Here is an 11,854-nt window from a genome sequence, read left to right as displayed (position 1 = left end):
ATCGGCTTTGGGAAACCCGGGGTTTACTTTGAAACGAAGCAAGCAGGACAAAGAAAATAAGTTTGCCCCATTATACCCTTACATCTTTGGAATAGCAGCGCAAAGAAAGAAGCGCAGCACAACAACAGCAGCAGCAGCCAAACTTTTAAGAAATTAAAATTTTAAAGGGTTAAAAGTTTTTTTTCCCCCAAATAACATTATTTCATTCTTTTAAAAAAATAATATTTAAATTATGGTTTTCTTAAATTGTTTATTTTAAAAAATTTTGCCCTTATGGGTATTTTAATTTAAAATTCTTAATATTTGTCAAAAAAGTTAAATAAGTACTAAACTTTTCCAAATAATTTTTGCGAAAAAAGTAAATTGGTCTTTTAAAAAACACCCCAAAAAACTATACGTATTTAAATATTGAAAATTCTGAAAAGTCCTAAAAAAAAACCGGGCGAAAAAAAATAATAAAAAACAATAGTTGGAAAAATGGCTTAAAATTTGAAATATTTTTAAACCCCTTGCTAGGGGGGAAAAAAATTTTTAATAAACTTTAAAACTCTTAACGACCGCTTTTTGGTTTCGGGGAATCCCTTTTACTAGATTTGTTTTTTTACATTATACCAATGATCACCATAACCCCATAATACAAAAGCATTTTAATTTTTCAATGCTGTAAATAAAAGACAGTTTAAAAAAAACTTGTTATTTTTTTTTTTTTTTACAGATTTTAAATGCATATGCAGAACCAGCCTAAAACTAAAAACTTTGGACGGGTTCCTGCAATCATTTTGACTAAAAATACCTTAATTTATGTTAATTTTTACATAAGCTCAGGATCAATGCCATGGTGACAGGATGCATTCAATTTTTACGTTTTATTTTAAAAACAATCAACTTTGTGTTATAAAAAGTTAAAATATTTTATGGTTCTAAGTGTATGATAAAACCCGACCCCAACGCACCCGATCACTGATTCCCGTCATCAAAACGCTACTCGATCTTCAGGGAAAGTAACTGAAGAGCCGGAAATTAAAAAATTAAAACTGGATACAGGCACTTTTTCTGTTAGGCCGCTTAAATCCCAATATTTAAAAAGCTTCCCAATGATCCTTTTCTTTAGACAAAAATAAGTCTTGCTTTTGGGTGATTTTTAAACACCAATCCCTCGATTGGGATTGTAAAAAGTAAAAAAATAGATCTTCTACCTCCATATAAAATAATTTCTTTAGTCAAGGAAAAGTAACTACCAGAGCCAAAAATTTGAAAATAACTAGATACATTCCCTTTTTCTGTTCGTCTTCTTTTTTTTTTTTTTTTTTTTTTTTTTTTTATTTTTTTTTTTTTGGTACCAAACAGCAATTGCCTCCTGTTGATTAAAAAGAAAATTATAATCCTTTCCTTCAGGTGGACCAATTTCATTGGTCTAGAAGTCCTAAAAAAAATAGATCTAATAAAAATGGCAAAGTTAAATAAAAAACTTTTACAAACACTATAAACATTGAAAATATATAAATTTTTATTCTGTTTGCATAATTGTATTATTTTTATTTCTTTGCATTAACAATTAGTGGCCCACTTGTGACTGAGGGGTTGCCTTTAAGGATCAGAATTTCAGCCATTGTTTTGTTCCTGCGTGATCGTAAGAGGCGACTGTATGGGTTCGAAGTACTAGAGTCTATGCATATCTTAGCTCCAGCAGGTGAAGGGTTTTGTCCCCTGGTGTAGCTTAATGGTTAGCCAAAATCAGCTTTTATGTCTGGTCGCCATATGAAATAAATTGTGTCGGTTTGCCGTAAAACCAAACAAAACAAATTACAAAATTCTCTAGTGGTATAACACTGATCAGATGAACACATATTTGTTTCACTTAGGATATTAAAGCAATATTTTAACAAACAGATACTTTACATTGTATGTAATATCAAAGACAACAAAGAAAGATAAAATTAAACATATATCATCAATTTATATATATTTCCTATACAAAGACAGGCCTACACAAAGAAAATATGCAGATATATACATGTATATACTAATTCGTCCCGATGAAGGTTCAGTAACGGGTTTCCAATGGCTAATGATAGGTCTGTATTCATCTTTTTTAATGTTAATTTTGACAGCAGGATATAATAGTTTTAATGTGTCCAAATTGGGCAAATAACAATAATTTCAAGGCAAAATGTGTCATATTCGGCTTAATAAGAACAATCTAACAAAATAAAACTCTTTTACACTCAATCTTTATAAAAACTACCGGTTGGGCAAGACCAATAATTGCCAAAATTCTGTCACCTAGATATTCTAATGAACTTGCGCATCTTTTTGAGCATAACCAGACCCGTTTTGTCACATTTGGCCATGAGATTACAGAAAAAAATTGTCAAGAAAATAGGACGACAGATGACAAACAGCTAACGATTTTATAAACCAAACATGCTGTTTGTCGATAAACAATGTTCGACTTCCGCAAATTGATTAATTAACGTCCAAAAACGTTCATTTCCGTAGAAAAAGTAATGTTGTCAGCCAACCAAACGTCCAGAACACTTACACTATTAAGCGAAAGTTCCATGGAAGCTTAAAAAAACTATAATAAGTCAATACAAATAATGGTTATAAAATGACGAGAACCGTGGTACATGCATGGCCAGAAGAAATTTACTTCTGAGGTAACAGAATGTTACATATGTTTGTTTACTATATCTCTGATGCAATCGCTGCTGACAATGGAATATATACAACACCCATTATGCGTCAGCGAACAACAACAACAACATCGGTAAGAATTTTTCAAAAGCTGGATGCATATAAACATTAAAAATATAATAAGCATATGTTTATAAACCTGCTAGATATTAGTATTGTCAGTCTCACATATTGAGAAATTAAAGGGTATAGAGCGATATCTTATGGAACACTTTTATATTAACAGTAAAATTGTATTGTTTCCATAATCTTATTGATTATTTTCGAATAAGTAATACATGTATATTAAACAAGAATGTCTGTTATGTATCCGTTAAAAACTATTAGAAAGGCCTATCACCGTGGATTTGGTCAGCTTGACTGTATTCCCTGAGGCTAGAATCGGACTTGTTTTTTCGTTTAGAACTACTCAAAGGGCCTATCACCCTCGGTTCGTTCACTTTATCTGCATTCCTTGAAATTAGAACCGGTCTTGGTTTTCTGTTTAGAACTACTAAAAAGGCCTATCACCGTGGGTTTGGTCGTTTTGACTGTATTTCCTAAAGCTAGAACCGGTCTTGGATTTCCGATTAGAACTACATGCATTAAAAAGGCCTATCACCAAGGGTTTGGTCGGTTTGACTGTATTCCCTGAGGGTTAGAACATCCTTTTCCTTATAAACATTTAAAGCCTAATTACCTTGATTGGTCAGCTTATATCTCTCTATTATATATCCGATAATTTTATAATTAGAACTGCAAAAAAAGCCTATCACCGTGGGTTTGGTCAGCTTCAATGTATTACCTGATGCTAGAACCGTTCTTGGTTTTCCGATAAGAACTATTAAAAAGGCCTATCACAGTGGGTATTGTCAGCTTGACTGTATTAACCTACGGCTAAAACCGGTCTTGCTTTTCCGTTTAGAACTACTAAACTGTAGAAATGTTCGTTAAGAACACAATATTCTAAAAACATGAAAAACCAGTTAGTCTGATTCGGATTCGATCTTGTGTTAAGTGGGTCTTCTTTACAGCACAAAGCCTTAACCTAAGTAAATTGTCCAGGAGAATTCCAAAAGGCATGGTCGTTTTTTGGACCGGCGATTTGTTCTTTCTTTAAATAAACCGTAGAAATTTTTGTTAAAAACACAATATTCTAAAGATAACCATCAAACCCCATTTGCCTGATTCCAATGTGGTTACGATTTTGTATAAATTTGGTGGGTCTGCTTTACTGTAATATAAGGCAAAAAGCCTTAACCCAAGTTAAATGTCCAGGAGAATTCCGCATGGCATTTTCGTTTTCTGGACCGGTGATTTCTTTCTTTCTGTATATAATCTGTAGAAACTTTCGTGAAAAAAAACACAATATTCTAAAGACAATCATGAAAAAACCGTCTGCTTGATTCCAATGCGGATTCGATTTTGTACAAGTTTGGTGCCTCTTCTTTACAGTAATATATGGCCCAAAGCCTAAGCCCAGGTAAAATGTCCAGGTAAATTCCGCATGATATGGTCGTTTATGGACCAGCAATAAGTTTCCTGTAGAAATTTTCGTTAAAAACAATTCAATTCAATTATTTTATTCATTGAAAACCATTTTCATATGAATATAAACAGCAAACAAAACAACAAAAACTTTGTTTCCAGATTTTTATTCATCAAACATATGTCATAAACAATTACAAGTATATTTACAAGATTGACACAATTTCAACACTTTAATATAATGACAAATGCTATATGCAATTGTTGTTATACGATTGTAAAATAAAAAATAACAATATTACAATATTAGAGAATGACAAGTGACCAAAAAAATCTCATTGAACATATGACAGAATTTTCTTACAAAGTAAAGCTAATTTTGTTAATTAAAATTATCTTTACTGTTAATTAATTAATTCTTCCAATTTATACGCATTTGACTGACAATAATAGTATTTCTTTAACATTTTTGTTCTGATTTTTTTAAAGTGTCACATTCAAGCAAATAATGAAATTCATCACCAATTATGTTATTATTACAATGAGTACAGCTTCATATAACCACGGCCAATCAGAGAAGTTTAAAAGTGTTTGATATATCCCACACATCACAGAAAAGTGTTTGATATAACTATCATGTTTGTATTTTACTGAAAGGAAAAACCCGTTATGTGCACGCTTTTTGCGGGGAGAATCTAAATCTATGTATCTAAATTGTACGACCGCTTTTGTGCTAATATATATTTTCAGGCACTGTGATTTAAATAATCGCATCCTTAATTATGCCCGTAGATGTGCATTCATTTACTGGTTTGGTAAGACGGGATTCCACTGGTGGGGAAGGGGGTGGAGTTTCCGTACGGTGACTGGGCTTCGGTTGCAACGCTTAGGCAATGCTATGCTTTTAGGCTTCAGAGGGACGTTTGTAATACTTTTTCAGTTCATGAATGATGTAAAAAAGTCAATGCAGGAAATATATAAAGCATAAAACAAATAAACAAATGTATTCGTCAAGTAAAACATTTTCAACTTCAGCCGGACAACCAATAAATATCCTGTTTATTTGAACTTACAATATTGACAAATGTTAATTTGAGCATCATATTTATGAAATAAAACCATGAAAAAATTTTGTTACAGGATCTTTAAGCATTATGGAAAACGTTTCATGAAAGTTACCTGCCCGTTTCTCCAACGCGCCCACTCTTGATAAGCAGCCATCGCCCATGATTTCTGTCTAAGAGTATTTTTCGGTAAGCAGTCTTGCTTCTTGACTTCTTATTCAAAGCTGTGTACGGTGTTACGTCATTAAATCATTTAAATGAGGAATCAACAGGAATAACCACATAACCCCCAATTTTCAAATTGTAATTTATCACTTTAAAATTTAAAATTTTTCCCAATTTTTTTCTACCACCTTTTGATAGAATTATAATGAATTAAAATCATTCATAAAATTGTTTCATAACTTAGAAAGAACGAAATTTTGCCATTTTCTGGCATTTTTTTTCCCATAATAGGGGCCCAAAAAGATGAATAAGAAAATTTGGGTTTCCCAGTAATTTGGGGGAAAAAATTTAAACCACCTTTAAAAAGAGATAACTACCTGTGTAGATCCTCGTACCATTTGGGGTTTAATTTACAACTCGCTTTTTTACTCTTTTAAAAACTACATCCAAATGGTACCATACATCCTATACTTTTTTAAAATTTGTAGACTTAGGGAACGGGTTTTTTAATTAAAAGCGACCGAAAATATTTAAACCAAGACTACCGCAAAGGCGGGGCAATATACTCCCGAAAGTAAATTTGTTTAAGTAATTAATTTACATAATCTCCGATGTTTGAAAATTGATTTATACGCATAATCATAAACATATATAATTTCATTTAAGTGTGGTATACAACCTCAATTACAACATACAGGATCTTTAAGGTTATGCTACATGCTTAACATCTAAATCCAAAATTAAAAACAAAACTGTTATTTTTTACATGCTTTTATCATTCAGTAAATATTACATGTATTATTTCCAGTAATTTTAAACACTCACTAAAATGTGCTGGTATATTTTTAAAGGCACATTTATCCATTTTTATTTTTCAAAAAAAAAAATTGGTGCCCTGTTTTAGTTTCCAAAAAGTTTCCCATTAGCCAAATATCTAAGCTACCTTTTTTGACAATAAGTACTGTTATTTGTCAAATTTTATTCAAATGAAATCAAAAATTACGTTTACATTTTTCCCTTTTTAACCCAAAATTTTCACATCAAAGCACTTTCAATAAAAAGTTCACAAGACAAACAATAAAAAATTTCATTTATGGTTCCTTTTTAAGAAAATGAATGAAAAGGGAAACCATAAAAGGGAGTATGAAAAAAGTACTTTTGAAAATTAAAACTTTCAGCAAAATGAAAAAAAAATATCTTAACCAGAGAAGATACACCAAAAAATTAACCTTTAAATTTTGGGAGACCATTAATTTTTCTATGCATAACAATTAAAGGTAACGTATTTTTGAATAATCTAAATTAATCACTGATTATATGTAAGGAACTTAAAAGGAATTTTTTTCTTCTAACGATAAAATGGCATTTGATAAACTTAAAACAATTCCATTACAAAAACCAATTTTGAATAAAAGGGTACTTTAGTTTACCAATAACAGCTTAATTCGTTTGAAATTTTGAACACAATATAAATAAGAAAGCTTAGTAAAGAAACCGCCTAGTGGCCAAATAAAAAGGAAACTTGATAAACATCCGTTAAACCTTATTTCATCTATATATTATTTATAAGGGCGTCGTCCACGTGTCAATTCTTTATGTTCTTTTGAAATAAAAAAGCATATTCGCAATAAGGTACAGGAACTCCTTAATTGGACTACTGAATAGGAGAAATAAACGTATGAATTTGTGAATTCCTATTATATAGGCAACCCATATTGCATTTTTGGAATATGTACATATTGCGATACACTGGTTATGAAAACAAACAATAGAAAACTAAGGTTGTTGTTGCTGTTTTTTGGGGTTTTTTTTTGTTTTTTTAAGAATACAAAGTATTAACCCTTTCCCCCATGAGCATATTGTGAAAAATGGCCATTTTCACTGAAAAGCCTCCTGTTACAAGTTCAAACTGCTATGAAACTATGAAAAATGCTTCAATACTAATCAAACGTGGCACAAATGTTGACTGACCATTGCCTTTGAAACGACATGCTCAGTCTTAAATTTCGTGTTACCATGGCAACGAGGGGACATCTCAAAATTGCCAAACATCACTATTTTGCCTCGATTTTTTCCATCAAAATTTATTTCAAAGTGCTGCAACTTATCAAGGGAATGAGATAGAGTCCAAGGCTTTTCAGCGTTGGTTACACGTTACATTATGATCGACCTGGGGTCATTTTTAGCCTCTCACAAGTCCAAAATTTTCTTGGCGATGAGGGGGACTCCGCCCCCTTTCAAACCCCCCTAACAGAAGGGGGCACATCCCCTTCTGGCAACTCCCTGATGTATCTTTTGGATGGGGGCGGCGCCGAAAAAGTGCTCAATTTTTTTAGCAACATTTCCCAAACGAAAACATGTGTTTGTGGCCCAAATAGGACATTTTTTCACTATTTGAGGCCTAAAAAGGGGAGGGGGGTCGAAAGTGCGTTGTTTCGCGTATATATGAGGTAAAGGGTTAACAAAAAATGATGAAAAACTTTGGAATCACCTAAAAACTAGTTTTTCCATGTTAACATGTGGTCTTTCAACTAATTTTGGTGAAAAATTGTTGTTTTGTAACATTTATAATTTTTTTAGTTAACCCTTTCCCCCATGAGCATATTGTGAAAAATGGCCATTTTCACTGAAAAGCCTCCTCTTACAAGTTCAAACTGCTATGAAACTATGAAAAATGCTTCAATACTAATCAAACGTGGCACAAATGTTGACTGGACCATTGCCTTCGTAACGACATCCTCAGTCTTAAATTTCGTGTTACCATGGCAACGAGGGGACATCTCAAAATTGCCAAAAATCACTATTTTGCCTCGATTTTTTCCATCAAAATTTATTTCAAAGTGCTGCAACTTATCAAGGGAATGAGATAGAGTCAAAGGCTTTTCAGCGTTGGTTACACGTTACATTATGATCGACCTGGGGTCATTTTTAGCCTCTCACAAGTCCAAAATTTTCTTGGCGATGAGGGGGACTCCGCCCCCCTTCAAACCCCCCTAACAGCAGGGGGCACATCCCCCTTCTGGCAACCCCCTGATGTATCTTTTGGATGGGGGCGGCGCCGAAAAAGTGCTCAATCTTTTAAGCAACATTTCCCAAAATTAAAAAATGTGTTTGTGGCCCAAATAGGACATTTTTTTCACTATTTGAGGCCTAAAAAAGGGGGGGGGGTCGAAAGTGCGTTGTTTCGCGTATATATGAGGTAAAGGGTTAACAAAAAATGATGAAAAACTTTGGAATCACCTTAAAACTAGTTTTTCCATGTTAACATGTGGTCTTTCAACTAATTTTGGTGAAAAATTGTTGTTTTGTAACATTTATAATTTTTTTAGTTAACAAAAAATGATGAAAAACTTTGGCATCACCTAAAAACTAGTTTTTCCATGTTAACATGTGGTCTTTCAACTAATTTTGTTGAAAAATTGTTGTTTTGTAACATTTATAATTTTTTTAGTTAACCCTTTCCCCCATGAGCATATTGTGAAAAATGGCCATTTTCACTGAAAAGCCTCCTCTTACAAGTTCAAACTGCTATGAAACTATGAAAAATGCTTCAATACTAATCAAACGTGGCACAAATGTTGACTGGACCATTGCCTTCGTAACGACATGCTCAGTCTTAAATTTCGTGTTACCATGGCAACGAGGGGACATCTCAAAATTGCCAAAAATCACTATTTTGCCTCGATTTTTTCCATCAAAATTTATTTCAAAGTGCTGCAACTTATCAAGGGAATGAGATAGAGTCCAAGGCTTTTCAGCGTTGGTTACACGTTACATTATGATCGACCTGGGGTCATTTTTAGCCTCTCACAAGTCCAAAATTTTCTTGGCGATGAGGGGGACTCCGCCCCCTTCAAACCCCCCTAACAGAAGGGGGCACGTCCCCCTTCTGGCAACCCCCTGATGTATCTTTTGGATGGGGGCGGCGCCGAAAAAGTGCTCAATTTTTTTAGCAACATTTCCCAAACGAAAACATGTGTTTGTGGCCCAAATAGGACATTTTTTCACTATTTGAGGCCTAAAAAGGGGGGGGGGCAAAAATGACAAAACAAAACATTTATAAAGTGCAACATAATTCTTAAATACATCACAGCAAACAACAAGCTGGTTACAAAACAATGATAAGTCACTCTTGAATTCAACAAACAATTTTTCGTCTTTTTTACATATCGGTACTTATTCTTGCATAAAAAGCTGCAGGTATACATCAGAGGAGAAGAAGCATACACTAACAGATTAAATAACGAGAGCACAGCACGCTTTTGTTTGTTTTTTTTTTTTTTTTTTTTTTTTTTTTTTTTTGCATGTTTTGGGGTGTTTATACATGAGTAAAATAGCTTACTGCAAAGACGGCCCTGGTTGTATCACTAATAAAACCATAAATGTCAAATAATATCGCGCTAGCACAAAATTGTTTCTGAACATAAAAAACAGATAATGAAACGCGGAATTACCTAATTATATAAAATATATATGTACTCTTATGCAAGAATTGCGCTAATGCACCTGTTTTTTCGTGCATTAACATCACGTAAAGCACGCATAAAGGTGTGTTACTTCGCATCTGATAATAGAAATTATAAGAACTCTATAAACTATATACCACATACATGCAGCATATTGCTATATAAGTATTACATAGATATTAAGCAATAACATGAATGTCTACATAACTTTTATATAAAAAAATGTAAACTTCATACAAAATAAGAGAATTCCCATGTTAGTAGACAATCATATCTTTTGATTGAGGATTTAAATTCCAAACAAACCACTTTATCTATACTGTTTTTGTTCTTCCTTGTTGGTTTTATTACTTTAATTTAGTAGTGAAAAAAATAGTTAAAACATGTTAACACAGACTTTATAAATCTGACCGGCCAAAATGAAATGTTCAATGCTAATGATAGATCAAACAATTTCGTTCATAAAAACTGCTTTTCATTATTTCACACGCAGTACACATGCCAGCTCGGTAAAAGAAAAACACCAGATGCTATCATTCTTAAAAGTTTACTATTCCTACACACACCAACCTGTCAACGTTACTGTCGTTTTTTCTCGAGAATACGTTCACAGATAACAAGTGCTTCCACATGTAAAATTTCTAAGATTTTACATAGTGTGTTGTATACCTTTCCATAGGACTTATAAAACGCTAAAAGTGATGATCCAAAACACTCCAGCAAGAATCTTAAACATATTTGTTTAACGTCAAACTTGTCATCCGTTTCAGAAAATATTTTTATCATATTTTCCTGAAAGCTCAAATCAGTGAACGATATCATGGTTTTAATTTCTGTCATATCAACACCTAGAATATTACACATTTCGTCGAGTGACTTGTCATCAAGACCAAGTTCTTTTTTGTAAAAAGTTATTTCCCCAGTTATAACATCCGAGTCCATCAAATACCCTGCTCCTGGTGCAGCAGACGCAACTGCTTGCAATGCTACCATCTTCGCACGATTCTTTAAGAGTTTAATCTTCGCTTCGATGATCTCTTTAGTCATGTTTCTATAGCTGAAGATTAACAAAGATTTGAGGGCTTCTTCGGGTGCATTGTCGGCAATACTCCTCTGCAGTTTTCCGAGTTCAAAATCTTCGTGAACATGACTGTCAACTAGAAAAATATCGACGGCTTGCACATCCAACTTTTCTAGATTTAAAAGACAATCTTTGCGAATCTTGTCTATGACGTCATCTCTTGTTTGTGTTTTCTTCTTATTGTTCACATCAAATCCAATTTTTGATCTCACGAGAAAAAATGGCTTACTCAGACGTTGTAGCTCCTTAGCAATCATTGCATCGGTTTCCGTAAATCGAGTCGCACCTACGATTACAACAAAATTGTACTGATCAAACTTCATATCGTCTATGTAAGTCTCATTTGGGTGTAACGGCGTTCCGGCTCCAGGAATATCATACAGGACTATCTTTTCATTTGAAGGGAAAGGATATTCTTGCCTTTCAAAGGTTGTTTCAGTAGGTCCTTCCTCTGCTGCATTTTCGTCATCTTGATCTATACATCGCAAAGCATTGATCAAGCTAGATTTACCAGCGCCACTGCTTCCGGTAACTGCAATTGATATAATTTTACCCTTCCATCTATTCAGCTCATCCGTTACATACTCTTTCAGTCCTTCTAATCCTGTATGGTCATATACTTCACGCAACCTACTATCTAATTTTTTAGCATTCGATTTGTCTTCTTCAGTACTAAAATCTAGATAATCATCATCTTCCATTTTAGAATCCTTAATTCAGTCGTTGAAGAAAATAAATATGTATGAAATAAATATTTTTATCTTTTCAATTCTAATTCACTTGACAACAGCTACATACACAATGAAGTATTTCCGTAATTATATAAATTATTGAAGATTAAAGCCGTCAACTTGACAAAGATCAATACTGCAAGAGTTGAAATAAACTACGGAAACCCCGGAGGTACATTTTGC

At 33.2% G+C, this 11,854-nt stretch overlaps 1 protein-coding gene across 1 annotated transcript; it reads right to left on the bottom strand.

The window, feature by feature from the left end:
* Positions 1-10,438: 10,438 nt before the first annotated feature.
* On the bottom strand, positions 10,439-11,641 carry LOC132736147 (interferon-gamma-inducible GTPase 10-like). Its single transcript, XM_060723229.1, has one exon. The coding sequence runs from the start codon at positions 11,639-11,641 to the stop codon at positions 10,439-10,441; it is 1,203 nt and encodes a 400-aa protein (XP_060579212.1).
* Between the last annotated feature and the right edge of the window lie 213 nt (positions 11,642-11,854).

This window comes from Ruditapes philippinarum, unplaced genomic scaffold (genome assembly GCF_026571515.1).
Source record: "Ruditapes philippinarum isolate M1 unplaced genomic scaffold, ASM2657151v2 ctg192_1_1_1_1, whole genome shotgun sequence".
Taxonomy (NCBI): domain Eukaryota; kingdom Metazoa; phylum Mollusca; class Bivalvia; order Venerida; family Veneridae; genus Ruditapes; species Ruditapes philippinarum.
Note: the sequence above shows the minus strand (reverse complement) of the source record. Positions and strands in the feature narration are given on the sequence as shown.

What these genes read in the sequence shown, in the direction of transcription:
- LOC132736147 (XM_060723229.1), bottom strand. Translation starts at nt 11,641, where the DNA reads ATGGAAGATGATGATTATCTAGATTTTAGTACTGAAGAAGACAAATCG.